Source organism: Amblyraja radiata, chromosome 7, assembly GCF_010909765.2.
Source record: "Amblyraja radiata isolate CabotCenter1 chromosome 7, sAmbRad1.1.pri, whole genome shotgun sequence".
NCBI classification, from domain to species: domain Eukaryota; kingdom Metazoa; phylum Chordata; class Chondrichthyes; order Rajiformes; family Rajidae; genus Amblyraja; species Amblyraja radiata.
The window spans coordinates 74503658-74520390 of NC_045962.1; the positions used below are offsets into that span (position 1 = coordinate 74503658).

General features: G+C 42.8%; 1 protein-coding gene and 1 long non-coding RNA gene across 2 annotated transcripts in view; one reads left to right on the top strand and one right to left on the bottom strand.

Annotated features, from left to right (window-relative positions):
• Positions 1-924: 924 nt before the first annotated feature.
• Positions 925-6675, bottom strand: LOC116974869. The gene is made up of 2 exons (XR_004412480.1): positions 6637-6675; positions 925-1137 (listed from the first exon to the last, which is right to left on the bottom strand). It is a non-coding gene; the product is annotated as an uncharacterized LOC116974869 (long non-coding RNA).
• A 149-nt stretch (positions 6676-6824) lies between these two features.
• The window catches only part of clasp1 (cytoplasmic linker associated protein 1), a 193340-nt gene continuing 183431 nt past the window's right edge, over positions 6825-16733 (top strand). The window contains 2 exon segments of the mRNA XM_033024813.1: positions 6825-7006; positions 8087-8524. Of these exon segments, the coding sequence (XP_032880704.1) occupies positions 8330-8524 (195 nt within the window). The 5' untranslated portion in view covers positions 6825-7006; positions 8087-8329.

Here is a 16733-nt window from a genome sequence, read left to right on the forward strand (position 1 = left end):
ACTAATCCCATTGACTAAAAATGTGATTACAATTATAAAGCGGAACTAAAGTACTAAACAACAAGAAACTATTTCTAGTGATTAATGGGCATAGCACTAGGGGGCATAAACCGACTATTACAGCTCAGTCTTTCAGAAGTATAATTAGGAAAACTTCTAATCGGCTTAAACAAATTACTTCAGTTTGGAACATTGGCATAACGATCCATAAGTAGTTCAGTGAATTTGATTGCCCATGAAAAGAAACGCATATTCCCTTTTCATTTTGTTGTGTACCTTAAGTATGTTTCTGAATGTGCAAATATTTTTCCAAATATTGCTAATAGATTGTGTAATAGTGTATTACCGAATGCCGGCTCCTGCACTTACAAGCAACAAATACAAAATTATGAGTTCAGGCATGTGTTGAGTTTTTCCAATGCAATTTACTTTTACCACGGAATAAACTGCGTGACATCAAATAGGAATTTCATCAGTACAAAATGCAGGTAAATGTATATTTGTTGAAAATATGTATATTAGTGGAAAGTAATCATGAATACAACATTGAGAGTTGTGGTGGGGAGTACAAGAGATATATTTCTTAGTTAAACTTTCTGCTGAAAGGATTTTTTTAAATTAAGCTCAATGCATTTTTAATACTTTCCAGTGATAAAATTTAAATCCCTCTTGCTGTGTGTGTGCGCATGTATGCACATGTGGGTGTGTTACTGAACTATCGTTAAACATGTCATGATTTTGATTAGACATTTTGGCTGGTATGCCTCTGATAGTTTTAATATTGCATTGTGGTTTGTTTTTGTTAACTACTGTAAGAGACTTGCTGTGTCTTTCAAATGGCCATAGAGACAATTAAAGCAACTTTCATTTGGACTGTACAAGGAACTGCAGGTGCTGGTTTACAAAAAAAGACACAATGTCGCCTTTTACTGAGATATTCCATGTTTTTGTCTTTATTTGGACTGGTTCATGAAGTGGATTACAGAACATACATTGAAGAAGAAGACTCATTATTCACACTGTGTTGTGATTTTGAAGGAACTACAGACTCTGGAGCTGCAGATGTATTAGGTCTTTCTTTAGCAGAAGCAGATATGCAGGGGAAATCTGGTTGTAGAATTTGGAGGATGAATCTCCCTGAAATAAAAATACATGGTGTTTTCATATCTCACACATAACATGGGAAATGAAACTTTTGAGATAATGGAATATGCTCAAAGGACATAAACTTTTTTTGAATGTCAAGAACTTTGCAACCAGCATTATTCCTCTTTCATACGCCACAAAGTTTTCATTGAAAGTAACCCGGCATTGTCCTCACAGCAGGACATATATGGATCTGCAAATCTGTCAATGAGCCCCATGCAGATTAAAGGACACGAACCACAGAATCCTCAAGAAGTTCCTACTCTCTTTTGCAGCACGCGGGAACAACTGTTCCCTTTGGATGAGCTTACATCAACTGCTGTGTGGAGACTGTCACAGTAGACAAGCAAATAAAGATGTTCCCAAACCGGAAACCCTGGATGAACAAGGAGGTTCAGGATCTGCTAAGGGCACGCAACAGCGCCTTTAAATCCAGGGACACTTCTGCCTACAGTGCGGCCAGGTCGAACCTGAACAGAGGCATAAAAAAGGCCAAAGTCATCCACAGGCAAAGGGTAGAAGACCACTTCAATACCGCGGACACCAGAAGCATGTGGCAGGGTGTCAGGGACATCACTGACTACAGGAGCAAGAGCAGCCCCGCCTGCCCCCACGGTGATATCACACTGGCCAACGAACTAAATACCTTCTTTGCCAGGTTCGATACTGGCAACACCACCAGGTGTGGAATAACCCCGGCCATAGCGGAGGGACAGGCCTTAACACTGAGCACTCAGGAGGTACAGTGCGCTCTGCGTAGGATCAATCCACGCAAGGCTGCAGGCCCGGATGGAGTACAGGGAAGAGTATTAAAGGACTGTGCTGGACAGCTGGCGGAGGTATTCACGAGAATCTTCAATCTATCTCTATCTCTGGCAACGGTCCCCAAGTGCCTGAAAACAGCCACCATGGTGCCGAAAAAGTCCAAAATCACCAACCTCAATGACTACCGGCCGGTTGCCCTGACTCCAATCCCTATGAAGTGCTTCGAAAGGCTGGTCCTCTCCCATATTAAATCCAGCATCCCTGCCTCACTGGACTCCCATCAATTTGCATACAGGGCAAATAGATCGACAGAGGATGCCATCTCTCTGGCCCTTCACACTGTCCTGACTCACCTGGACAGACAGGGGACGTATGTGAGGATGCTCTTCATTGACTATAGCTCTGCATTCAATACAGTCATCCCCACCAAGCTCACCACCAAACTCCACCAGCTAGGCCTCAGCTCACCGATATGCGCTTGGATCCTGAACTTTCTCACGGAGCGACCGCAGGCAGTGAGACTGGGCCCGCACCTGTCCTCCACCATCACCCTGAGCACCGGCACACCACAGGGTTGTGTTCTAAGCCCCATGCTCTACTCCCTCTTCACTCACGACTGTGTCCCTGCATTCGACACCAATACCATCGTGAAGTTTGCAGACGACACAACAGTGATTGGGCTGATCACCAACGGTGATGAAACAAACTACAGAGCGGAGGTGCAGAACCTGGCGGACTGGTGCGCCAATAACAACTTGGCACTAAACACCTCCAAGACCAAGGAGCTGATTATTGACTTCAGGAGGTCCCATTCTGGAGAATACGCCCCAATCTCCATTTACGGGGAAAGTGTGGAGAGAGTGTCCAGCTTTAAGTTTCTGGGCACTCACATTTCAGAAGACCTCACATGGTCCACAAACACCGCCGCACTTGTCAAGAAGGCACAGCAACGACTGTTCTTCCTGAGGACATTAAAAAAGACTGGTCTGCCCCAACAGCTGCTGACAACGTTCTACCGCTGCACCACAGAGAGCATACTAACGTATGGCATCTCTGTGTGGTATCTCAGCTGCACAGGAGGCGAGAGGAGAGCTCTTCAGCGCGTCGTCAACAGAGCGCAGCGGATCATCGGGACAGAGCTACCAGCCTTGGAGGGCATCTACCACACGCGGTGCCTCAGGAAGGCCCTCAGCATCCATAAGGACTCATCACACCCCTGCCATGGTCTGTTTCAACTACTTCCCTCCGGCAGACGTTACAAGGCCTTCTACGCCCGAACCTCCAGACTCAGGAACAGTTTTATCCCAAGAGCAATTGCGGCTCTGAACCGGCCCTAATGAGTGCCCCCCCACCCACTCCCTTTGGACAGTCTCCCTCAGATGGTCACGTCAATCAATTCAGCCTGCTAATTTATGTATTGTATTTATTTATCTTTCTTGTACATCAGTGGAGCTGCACACTAAATCTCGTTGCACTGACGTGCAATGACAATAAAAGATATATTATTATTATTATTATTATTATTATAAGATATGTCTGTTCCTTTGAGGCTCGTCAAACTCGGAGGTGATAACTTGGCTTCAAGTTGTACTTCGCTCTGTGGGTCTGGATTGGTCTAATCTCCTGAAAGTGAACAGCACTATGTGTAGGTACACAAAAATGCTGGAGAAACTCAGCGGGTGCAGCAGCATCTATGGAGCGAAGGAGATAGGTAACGTTTCGGGTCGAAACCCTTCTTCAGACTGATAGGGGATGGCGGGGAGTAGGAAGGAAAAAGGGAGGAGAAGCCCGAGGGCTGGGGGATGGGAGGAGACAGCTCGAGGGCTAAGGAAGGGGAGGAGACATCAAGGGCTAACAAAATTGGGAGAATTCAATGTTCATGCCCGCCGGATGCAGACTCTCCAAGCGGAATATGAGGTGCTGTTCCTCCAATTTCCGGTGTTGCTCACTCTGGCAATGGAGGAGACCCAGGACAGAGAGGTCAGATTGGGAATGGGAGGGGGACACTATGTGTATTCTTGCCTACTCCATATTATCTTACTTTGTTAACAAATCTTCTGGATGAGATGGTTACAAAAGTCTTCAGAAAATCCAAACACATCACATCGTCATTCTCTTATCTGTTTTATTGGTCACATTCTCAAAGAACTCATAAATCAATTTGGGCTCTGCTCAAATTTGAAGAAGGGTCCTGACCTGAAATGTCACGTATTCAAGTTCTTCACAGGTGCTGCTTGACATGCCGAGTTACTCCAGCACTTTGTGTTATTCTGCTCAATTCCTTTATTTTTAACAAAATGCATTGTATTAATGTTTCCTTATAATTGTATCCTTTATTCAAGATACGGTTCAAGCATTTGCCTTATTTCTTAACAGGTTGGTTGTTTGCTGCTTCTTCACTGGTCATGTGGAAGTTCCACATTAGTGGCAAAAGGAGTGTATCACCTGTCCAGCATCAGCATCTCCAGCTGCATCCTTGGAAGAGTCTGGTGTTGCCCCTTCAAAACCCACAAAACCAGCTCAGAAACAAGTCATCTTTGATCCTGAGGGACTGCCTAAGGAGATGTATCCCTCCTTCCTTCTTAAATAACTGGGTGACATTTACTACCCTAAGAAACAATTTCAGGTTCTATGGAATTTATCAAGATGACAATCCTGAATGTTTAATATTTCCATAATCATTTCTCAAAGCTTGTGATGATTGTCTCAACGACAGACACTTATTTCTTATACTTTGATAAGGTTCCGCACGGGAAACTGGTGACTAAAATTAGAGCACATGGTATTGGGGGTAGGGTGTTGACATGGATAGAAAATTGGTTGGCAGACCGGAAGCAAAGAGTAGGAGTGAACGGGTCCTTTTCAGAATGGCAGGCAGTGGCGAGTGGAGTGCCGCAAGGCTCGTGTTGGGGCCGCAACTGTTTACCATATATATTAATGACTTGGAAGAGGGAATTAGGAGCAACACTAGCAAATTTGCAGATGACACAAAGTTGCGTAGTAGTGTGAACTGTGAAGAGGATGTTAAGAGGTTGCAGGGTGACCTGGACAGGTTGAGTGAGTGGGCAGATGCCTGGCAGATGCAGTATAATATAGATAAATGTGAGGTTATCCACTTTGGCGGCAAAAACAAGGGGGCAGATTATTATCTCAACGGGGTTAGGTTAGGTAAGGGGGAGGTACAGCGAGACCTGGGTGTCCTTGTACACCGGTCACTGTTGGCGTGCAGGTACAGCAGGCAGTGCAGGTACAGTTGGCGTGCAGGTACAGCAGGCAGTGAAGAAAGCTAATGGAATGTTGGCCTTCATATCAAGAGGATTTCAGTATAGGAGTAGAGAGGTTCTTCTGCAGTTGTATAGGGCTCTAGTGAGACCACATCTGGAGTATTGTGTACAGTTTTGGTCTCCTAATTTGAGGAAGGACATCCTTGTGATTGAGGCAGTGCAGCGTAGGTTCACGAGATTGATACCTGGGATGGCAGGACTGTCATATGAGGAAAGATTGAAAAGACTAGGCTTGTATTCACTGGAGTTTAGAAGGATGAGGGGGTTCTTATAGAAACATATAAAATTATAAATGGACTGGACAAGCTAGATGCGGGAAAAATGTTCGCTATATTGGGCGAGTACAGAACCAGGGGCCATAGTCTTAGAATAAAGGGGAGGTCATTTAAGACTGATGTGAGAAAAAACTTTTTCTCCCAGAGAAATGTGAATTTATGGAATTCCCTGCCACAGAGGGCAGTGGAGGCCAAATCACTGGATGGATTTAAGAGAGAGTTAGATAGAGCTCTAGTGGAGTCAAGGGATATGGGGAGAAGGCAGGCACGGGTTATTGATAGGGGACGATCAGCCATGATCACAATGAATGGCGGTGCTGGCTCGAAGGGCCGAATGGCCTCCTCCTGCACCTATTTTCTATGTTTTTTCTATGTTTCTACTTCCTTATTCTCACTACATCCTTGGTTCTCTGGTACTTTTGACAGCCACTGGATATGATTTCTCAACACAGCCATCAGTGGCATTGTCCTAATCAGTGGGTGGGAAATTGAACCTCACCACCCATTTCCAACTCCTCCCCACCCACTTCCAACGCCCACTCCCCACCCACTCACTCCCATTTCCAGATCCATACCCCATCTACATTTCCATATCCCATAGAAACATAAAAAATAGGTGCAGGAGTAGGCCATTCGGCCCTTCGAGCCTGCACCACCATTCAATATGATCATGGCTGATCATCCAACTCAGTATCCTGTACCTGCCTTCTCTCCATACCCCCTGATCCCTTTAGCCACAAGGGTCACATCTAACTCCCTCTTAAATATAGCCAATGAACTGACCTCAACTACCTTCTGTGGCAGAGAATTCCAGAGATTCACCACTCAGTGTGAAAAATGTTTTCCTCATTTCGGTCCTAAAAGATTTCCCCCTTATCCTTAAACTGTGATCCCGACCCCAACTCCCACTCAGTCCCCACCCACTTCCACCCCAGCCCTTCCCCACTCTCTCCCATTTCCACATCCATACCCCACCTCAATTTCCACATCCCTACCCCAGCTTCCAATCCCATGACCCCATCCTTACACCAACTTCCACTTACTCCCCTGTCCACCTCAACCTCTCGCCCCCCAGCTCACTCCCATTTCCACACCCCTCTCCTTAACTCCCAGCCCCACTTCCCTGCTGCACCCACTTCCCCCCTCCCCCCACTCCTTTAACAGACCTGCGTGGACATGACAGCAAGCGGTTTACTACCACTTACCCCCGCACCACCCCTGGCGTGCGCGATCCCGTCACCCCTGGCGTGCGCGATCACGTCACCCCTGGCGTGCGCGATCACGTCACCCCGCCGTGCGCGATCCCGTCACGCCGCCGTGCGCGCTCACTCACTCACTCACGCCGCGCAGCGCAGCAGCAGACGACGTCGCGGACGGCTGGCTGCCATGGCGGTTTATCCCCTTTAAGGAGGCGGCGGGCGAAGCGGGTGTGTGTTTGCGTGTGGCAATTGTCTGCTGATGGAAATAATTCCTCAGCTCCCCACACCACACACACAAAAAAACAAAGACCTTCCTCGTCGCCCTTTCACGCAAACGGTATTTGGTTACGGGGTGTTTTGAGTTGCAGTGGTGGTGGTGGGGGGTGGTTTTAGGGGGGTGGGTTTGAAAGCAAATGGCGAGGCGGGCCTGCTCCCGCCCGCCGGCCGCACGCCGAGCCGTCTGATGGCGGCTGTCCACCCGCCACCGCTGGGAAGATCAAGCGGGTATGTTTTTGGTGGGGTGGGGGCGGATTATGTGTCGCCTCCTCGCCACAGTGCCGGCTCCAGCCCTGGAATAATAATGGCTGTGCGAGGCGAAGGCAGCTCCTTGTTCCCTTGCTCCTTGAGCTATCGACAGCAAATGTTCCTTGAGCAAGAAATTACTATTAACATTTAATAACCGTTGACAGGTCGGCCAGATCTCAGTATCCTGAAGCTCTGGGGTTCATTTGAGTTTGTGATTCGTATTTCCAATTCAATGTTTAATTTATTAATATACATTTAGTCGTAATCCTAGCGAAAGCTTTAGGTAACAATGCCTGCTCGTAAATATTTTCAAATTTAAGGCAGAACCTTTTTTTAAAATAAATACAGGCAGTATACTGTCCTTGGGCCCGTTTTTCACTCTCGGCCTCTGTTGTTCTGCACCAATCTTGGGGAAGGAGGGATGGGGGAGGAAATAGATTGGGAGCGGAATCAGCTTTTCATTGAGGGAATAGGCGAGGTTTATGAATCCCCTCTTGGTGGGGGCCTGCATTTTTGCAGGAAGTTTTGAGAGGGAAATCGCGCATTTGCAGGAAGAGCTCCATTATCCTGCAAACATATATAGGAAGGTATCCAGCGTAGACGTAGCTGTTTTAAAATCTAATCAGAGGGTTTAAAAAACCCTTTTTAATGGCAGTTTTTTTTGAGTTGCCGCATGATTGTTTGTTGTATATTAAACCTTAACTGCAGATCGCATCTCCGTGGGTGAAACATTGTAATGTTTAAAATGAATACTGAGATGAAATTGATCAGCACTTTTGTCCAATGGGCCTTGTACATACATACAGCAACATACTAAACGCAGATGATTTTGCTGACTGACATTGTTGTTTGCAAAGGTGAAAGCTTACAACTTGTTTCTGTTTTGTTTTAGGATTACCCTGAATATTGAATTATGAGGTGCTTTTGTTGCAATCTCCGGCGTTCCTGGTTTGCTGCGCTCTTATTAGGATTTTAAACACTCCCTCCCCTCCCCATCCAGCTGCTCTTGAAACACACATGGTGCATTGTTGTCCTTCCCTATATCTGTTCACCAGTACTGTTCAGTAACCTTCAGCAAGTGGATTAACGACCTCTAGGATAAATATAGTTTATCTAGGCCCACTGTACTGCAACCATGGAACCCCGCATGGAGTATTTCTTGACACAGGTGCTGCAGAAAGACATGGGGCGTCGCCTGCAAATTGCTCAAGAGCTCATAGAATACATCACAGATCGACAGAAGTCCTCTGATCTTGAACATGATCAATCAGTGCTTGATCGAATGATTGATGGACTTGGAACTGGTTGGGTAAACTCCAGTAACTTTAAGGTATGCTTGTGTTAATATCTAAACTTAACCAGCTCTTGCAAATGTGTTTTCATAAGATGTAATTAATATTTTTCTGATTTGATAATCAATTTGTCTTCTACCACGTAGTTTTCTGTAATAGATTTCCAATCATAAATAGTCCAATTTTTAATGCTGGTATAATTTTCATTGTAGATATTTTTTGGTATAAAAATTTGATATTTACTTTTTACATAGTACAGAATCAAACTTTATGATGATCCAAGGTGTGTTTTGTGATGCTGCTACCTTGAAATGCAAATGATTCAGCTTATGGATGTCTTAATTTACTTTAGGTGGTTCTTGCAACTTTGAGGATTGTCAGTCTGTAGCTGTTGAATTTGGAGTTTGTGGGCAATGTTTTTGAATGTTGTCCAAATTTTAGACAGTAGCAAAACTATCTGACTGCTACAACTGGGAAAGAAACTGGTCCAAAAATCCAGGTGTGTCCCCAGAAGAATTTAAATTCTCTGTGGGTTTTAAAAATCAGAATATTCTGTAGGTGGATGAAGCATGAAAATTGAATGCTCTTGCAGTTTGTAAATGCAACCTAATTTATTCCAATCCTTTCCAAAGATAGTCCACTCCTGGTATGCATTTTAGGGTTTTATTTGTAAAATAAAATGGAGTGGTATGTGATTATCTTAATGTTTCCATGTCAAAACCTCAAATGGGACAATGAGGAGATAATCCATTGCTGAAGACCAAGATGTGAAATGCAGGATAGAGCTCATGATCTACTGGATAGCAGTGATCCATGCCCTCCTGTATGCCATATGAACAACCCACTACAGGTGTCCCAAAGCACAGTGGAGATAGCATCACTACTGTCTCCATAAAAAGTTAAATACCATTATAATAAAGGCTCTATCTTCTCCATCGTAAAGACTCTATTCCCTAATCTATCATCTTGACTATGCCTTAGCACTGTTGTTGAGAATTTTCATCCATGGCTTGTGACTTATATGTTAAACTATTTTATTCCTGTTCTGGCAGGCTCCTTTTTCCATCATCCATAAATTTAAACCTATTCAAAACTCCTGCTTTTCTTTGCTTCATTTGTGATATTAATATATAAAATGAGTTGATGTTCCTTATTTGGAGTGTCAGGGCTGTACAAATGCTGCTGGTGCTTTTGGGTGAGTGATGGGAATAACAAAGGTGGCTGCGATTTATTGGTTATTATTTATTTAAAATATACTTTAATATGTGCAGTAGGCACAATCACTACTTGTCTTCAGATTTATTGTATCTTCAATATGCTTTTTTACAAAGTGTCAGTGCATCTTGTATTTCCTCACACAATGCACTTGTGAAGAATTTGAGAGACTGTTGTACAACAAAATTTGTAAATGTTGTTTGGCATGAGTTCATTTGTTCCTTACAAAGTTTGTGTACTGGCCACATTCAGCTTGAGAGCATCTCTTAGCTCGTACTCCTGCACCCTGGGATGTGTTAATAGCATTTGATTACAGATATCTTGCACTGGAAGATCGACATGTATTGCTCATATCTAAGTGCATCTTTTACTCGGTGGATAACTTTCCAGTATGCATCTCTGGGAACAGCCTTGGATCACAGAATCCTCAGTTATTCAGCTGCTTAGGATGAACTTCGACAAGGACTATTGCTTCTTTTTGTAGATTTTAGTAAATGTGCATTCTGCAAAGAGCTGGATGATCATCCCATCTGATGGGATGTGGTGGGAGTTAAACTGGCTGTGCAGAAAGGATCTTATTGGGAGAACACTTACTGCAAGCAAAGCAAGGCCTTGGTGTTTTTTAAAGTTTTGGCAATATGACATTATACTAAATTACATGGGAAGGTAGTGCAGCTAGGTCCAACTGAATTCAACGTTCAGGGGAATGAGGCCAGGTTCATCCTTCACAACGCTGTGGGCAATTTGAACCGTATCATATACCTTGACTCTACACATAGCTTGGTGCAGCCCAAAGGTTGCCATCAGGAGGAAGGCCATGTCGGGTACATTTCCATCCTCATTTCCTTGGAGACTTGATCCATTTCGAATCTCCAGGTGAAGCAGAAGATGTAGTGGAAGACCTTCCAGAGAGTGAGGTTTGGACCGCATCTCCAACATCTGAGGGAACACCTTGCACCTGTTTGTTTTAGCCAGCTATCGTGAGGGAGCATTGCTCTCACATTTGCAATTTTTGTTTTGGCGTATAAATCTGCTGCAGCCAATTTCCCTCCTTGTTCAGGCTCCTCCAAACCAGCACTTCCAGGTAATATAAATCCAGGTCAAAGTGGTTGCAAATGACTATCAGTCTGTCAACTGAGTACAGGTGTGATGAGCAGATGATGATGTGCAGGAAGGCTTTGATCTGGGTGCCCCATTGTCTGGTCACCCTCTTATGCTCTGCTTCCCTGTTGAATTCAGCTTAAGGATAAGGGGGAAATCTTTTAGGACCGAGATGAGAAAAACATTTTTCACAGTGAGTGGGGGATCTCTGGAATTCTCTGCCACAGAAGGTAGTTGAAGCCAGTCATTGGCTATATTTAAGAGGGAGTTAGATGTGGCCCTTGTGGCTAAAGGGATCAGGGGGTATGGAGAGAAGGCAGGTACAGGATACTGAGTTGGATGATCAGCCACGAAGGGCCGAATGGCCTACTCCTGCACCTATTTTCTATGTTTCTACATTTGGAGTATCGTGTTCAGTTTTGGTCAGACTGCTGCAGGAAGTGTGCCATTAAACTAGAAAGAATGCAGAATGGACTCGAGGAAGTGCATTCTAGAGAGGTTGGGCAGGCTATGTCTTTATTTCTTGTAGCCTCGGAAACTGAGAGGTGATCTTGGAGGTGGAAAAAATATGAGGAACATAGGGTGAATACAGCTTTTTCTCGGGGAAGAGAAATCCAGAACTAGAGGGCATTGGTTTAAGATGAGAGGGAAAATATTTAACAAAACCCTCAGGGATAAAATGTTCACATTGAGGGTGGGATGTCTACAGAACGAGCTGCCAGAAGAAGTGGTTGAGGCAGGTATAATAACAACATTTAAAAGACATTTGGACAGGTACATGGATTGGAAAGGATTAGAGGGGTTTGAGATGAGCAAAGTTGTCAACTTGGTCGGCGTAGGTGAGTTAGGCCGAAGGACCCGTATCCATATTATATGACCTATGAATATTTGTGAAGACAAAAGTGAGCTTGCAAATGCTTGATTACATAGGAGTGAGGAATGATTAGCAGCGTGGAACACTTAACGTCTCCACCGTTTTCATCAATAATGTAGACAAAACATTTTTTTTTCAGAAACCTGACTCCTTTGATCAAAATGATAATGCTTTCTATTTGTAAAATGTTTTACGTTTAGATGCATGTGATTAATTTTCTTAAATTATGCCACTTTTAATCCATCAATTTGATTCTTTGTACTGGGATGTTTTTGCTGTGTGACTCTTAGATTAAAATGTGACATTTTCAGAGAAACAAATTACAGTGCAAATATGTTACATAGATCTTTGTGTGGATTACCTACATTGACTGAACTATTTAACTTTTTTTTCTGGAGTGCATTATACAACTTCACTCAAGATTTTAAATTGAATTTTACATTTCTTAGTTATAATAAGTGGTAAAGAATGGGATTTATAGGGGGGAAAGCTTGGGATGCAAACGGAGGAAAGTTGTGGTTGAACCTTCAACCTTGGTAACCTACTTGATGGGTTTTCTTTTTTGTAGTCTTGCAGCATATTTTCATTTTCGATGGCATGATTTTGGTATCAATTCTTACATGGTGGAAAACAATTTTTAAGTTGTTAAAGGTGTTTACATAGATGCAACTAATCATTGACTTTTTAGGGGAGAATGGGGTTGCTTTAAATGAGACAGGCCCACAATTTCCTTTCCTGATTTGCAAGGTCTTTGTTGAAAATAACATAGCAGGTTTCTTTCCTGACATCTCTTCCCCCCCCCCCCCCCATTTTTTTTGTTTTAATCAATTAGGAAATGTCTAGTCCAATTTGTATTTCCTCATAGTAAATTCAAAATTGTATGTGAGCCTGTGTGTATTCATTAGGTCATAAGTGATAGGAGCAGAATTGGGCCCTTTGGCCCATCTAGTCTGCTCCGCCATTCAATCATGGCTGATCTATCTCCCCCCCCAACCCCATTCTCTTACCGTCTCCCCATAACTCCTGACACCCGTACTAATCAAAACTAATCAAATGTGAGCAAGTTCCCACATCTGCAGAGTATTGTCATCAGTAACTTCAGCTGACAAAAATGCAGACTTGCAAATTTAGCATTAAAACAGAATTGATTTGTGTTTGTAAAGTTTCTATTACTTTTTAGTTATTCATTTAATCTTTACATTTTTTTTTCTCCATAGAAATTGATTTAACTACTGAAATAAATCATGTTGGTGATATCTTGGGATTGGCACTATTGTAAAACACATCATTTTTGGTTAGGAATGCTATTCTCACATGATTTAATTAAGATTTTAAATGTCATGAGGCTAACAAAATTTGCCAAAATTCCATTTGATGTGGTAAAACATTTCAAGGTAATTCATGGAATACCTAAACAAAATGGCATCACCTATTGGCTCTGTTGGTAGCATCAATTTTTATAATCAAATATTTCTTGGCTCGGGTGTCACGGCAGACGTTTGAGTGCACAAATGTAGGCCAAAACTCCTATGCAGAGGTTTTGTTGCAAGTGCTGATTTATCTTCTTCTTGCGTATGGCGTGCACAGCCTAAAGTTGTAGGACAACTTGTTCTATTTGATTGTGCACGCCGGGTTGATTGCATTCGTCGAAACAGGGCGGACCACGTGAAGGTTGCAATCTTCCACCCCAGTGCTGATTTATGGTAAGGCATTATGATAGGGCCTCGTCTGCTCTTTTAAGTAGTTGTTAAAGATTTTATGGCACAATTATATTTAAGATTAGAGGAGAGGTTCCCAAGATCGAGGCCAATATGTATATTTAAATGAATGATAATAATAATAATAGCTTTATTTATATAGCACATTTTAAGTCAATTTGCATTGACACCAAAGTGCTTTACATAAATTAAATAATACATTTACATACAAACCATAGAAAAAGGTTAAAATTAAATAAAGAAAGAAAATGGACACAACACATTATAGAGTTCAACACAAACGTCCCCCCACAGCAGAATCAAAATTTTCCACTGTGGGGAAAGGCAGCAGAAAGTTAGGTCCTCTTCCTATGTAACACCCGAGGTCGGGGCCCATTTGTGGCCTTGCAGCCAGTCCGATGTTTTCAGGGCCCTCTTGCCGTGAAGATGGACAAATCTCAAAATTGATCACGTTGCTACTTGTGGCACCTTCCTGTGCTAAGATGTTACATCCATTACCAGAGTAACTATTTCTGGAAAGCACTTCAGCTGCTGTAAACATTGCCTGAAAAGAGCATGGAGTGCAAAATATCAATCCAAGATTTGTATTGAGTTTCATCAATGGAGGTAGTGGAACTTGATGGTTGATTAGACCATTGTAGTAGGTTTAGAGAAGTTTTTTCAAAAGCATAAAATTGGCTAAAAGCTGTTGTCAAGGTGAAGAAAAGGAAAAGGAGATGTACAAAAGATCAGAACTGTAAAAGTACAGATACTGGACTACTGAAAACTTAGATCTGATGAGAGGCAAGGCCGTCGAGATTTTGCTCAGATGATTTTAAAATCAAAGTAACTACAAGGGTGATGGGAGGTGGGGAAATGAAATTTGGACTGACTGCAACATTGGGTATGGACATTTGAGTTTTGGATGAGTTAAAATCGAACAGGTAAATGGGAGTCTGGGAAGAAAATTGCTGGAATGTTGAAGTTGGAGAAACTCAAGACATGAATTACATTATTGGAGTTTGTACCTTAATTCCATAATCTCAATTGTTTTAAAAATGTCAAACCTGCTACATTCTACTATTAAACTTCAGTTGAATCTCATATCTAAAGCACCATATTTTAATAGCCCAGCAGTCGTTGCGTTGTATGAAGTGCCATTACAGATTATGCACTCAAAGCCAAAAATGGAATTCAAGAATGTGACTTGTTTTCATGTGAAAATTCCAGTAACTAAGCTGGGCTAACTTGATATTGTCGGAAGAGGTGGGAGGGGGTGTGGGGATCAGTGAGAGAGTATTAGTAAAGATATTCTGAATGAGCTTTCTCTGAAATATAAACAAGATGTCTTTAAAACATTGACAAAACTACCATAGCAAGACATTTGAGATATTTGCTTAGTGAAAGTAAGTGTGGTCGTGGCCAACTAATTCATGAATTATTAGTTAATTGGTTTCTCTGAATCGGTAACTGAAGATTGTGATCATTGTATATGGACAGATATCAGTGGTCAGATGTTGGTGTGCAGATTGGCCCTATACTGTCTGGAGTTTAGTAGAATGAGATCTCACTGAAGCATGAGATTTTGAAGGCCCTTCACAGGGTGATGGGTGAGGACATTTTATTTGATGGAGGAATCTAGAACCAGAGAACATAATTTCAGGACCATAAAGCATAATTTCAGGTCCAGCATCAACTAGAAATGTAAAATTGGGACTGATTTCTTTGAGTAACATGAGTCTTTCGAATTCTCCATTCAAGTGTCCTGCAGTGGTTGAGAAATTAAATGTATTCGGTCTGAGATTATTTTTTCAAAAATAATGAATGTTGTGAGATAGGCCAGGAAATTTGAGTTGATGGCAATGGTCAGATCAGCCATGATGCAGTGGTGTTTTCGGCCTGAGAGACCATATGGACTATTTTCCTGCTGTATAAAGATAACAGAACTAGAAAACTAGTTATGGGGGAAACACTGGATAAACCAAGTTTGTTTGCTTGGGAATGGAGGAGACTGAGTGTAGATCAAACAGTATTGCTGATGTTATGACATCTAATGACTGTATCATAAGTACTTGAGATATAATTGAGGGATATTTAATTTTTATTGGGCTTTAATATATCTAGCATATATCAATCCCATTCTCTCTTGGGTGAGAGGGCTAAATATTTAAATAAACAAGGGGCATAGATTTAATTGTAAGAAGGAGTGTGTGTGTGTGTGTGGTTATATAGTTATATATAAATATACACTTTTGTTTTCTCGTTTATAATATTGTTTACTGAGTACTATGTTTACACATTCTGTTGTGTTGCTGCAAGTAAGGATTTCATTGTTCTGGGACGTGAGAGAATAAAACACTCTTGCCTCTTGACTTATGTCGCTAATTTGTGGGGTAGAACTAGTCTACGGGTGATCGGTGGTCAGCGTGGACTCGGTGAGCTGAAGGGCCTGTTTCCACGCTGTATCTTTAAATTAAACTAAAAACACTAAAACCAGAGGAAATCTAAAGAAGGGTCCCTACCTGAAACGTCACCCAATTTCTTCTATCCGGAGATGCTGGCTGCTCCATGGAGTTCCCCCGCACAATTAAAGCATGGAATAGTCTTCACCCTACCATAGTTACCCAACCAGGTGCAACTAAGTTTAAGGTAGCTCTTTTTCCCCCCAAGAATCCTTTTTTTTTTTTTTTGCTTAAGTCCAAGTCAAGAGTCAAGAGAGTTTTATTATTATTTGTCCCAGATAGGACAATTAAATTCTTGCTTGCTGCAGCACAACAGTATATGTAAACACAATACAGAACAGGAGATAAAAGTTCAGTGTGTCTATATACCATAGACCATATATATACACAATAAATAAACTGATAAAGTGCAATAGGCTGTTATTTTTCAGAGTTTAGAGTTTAGTGGTGGAGAGTCCACTCCAGTTTAAATTCCATTTCGAATATTTTTGGAGGACCATGAAACCAAGAAGCAAGAGATACTCCAGGGAGTTATTCCAGCTCCAGGGAGTGATTCTGCGTTGATTTTCAGTGGTCGCAGTGAGACGGCGATCGGACAGCAATGGCGGCCAGATCTCCCACAATGCAAAGGGAGGGAGAAAGTGCCCGGTGCCGACTAGTTGACGTGGCAGTGTGCATGTGCAGGGCGGCCGATGATGAGCGGCCGTGGTTGTGCGCATGTGCAGGGGGAGGATGTGCAGGCCGTGGCATTGCGAAAGTGCAAGGCCGTGCCGGCGGATGAGGAGTGGGCGGAGAACGGAGAACTGGCGGCCCGGACACTGATACGGATGGCGGGCTGAGACGGAGAGTGACAGAGAGAGAGAGAGATAGAGAGGGGGGCCGCGAGAGTGAGAGAGAG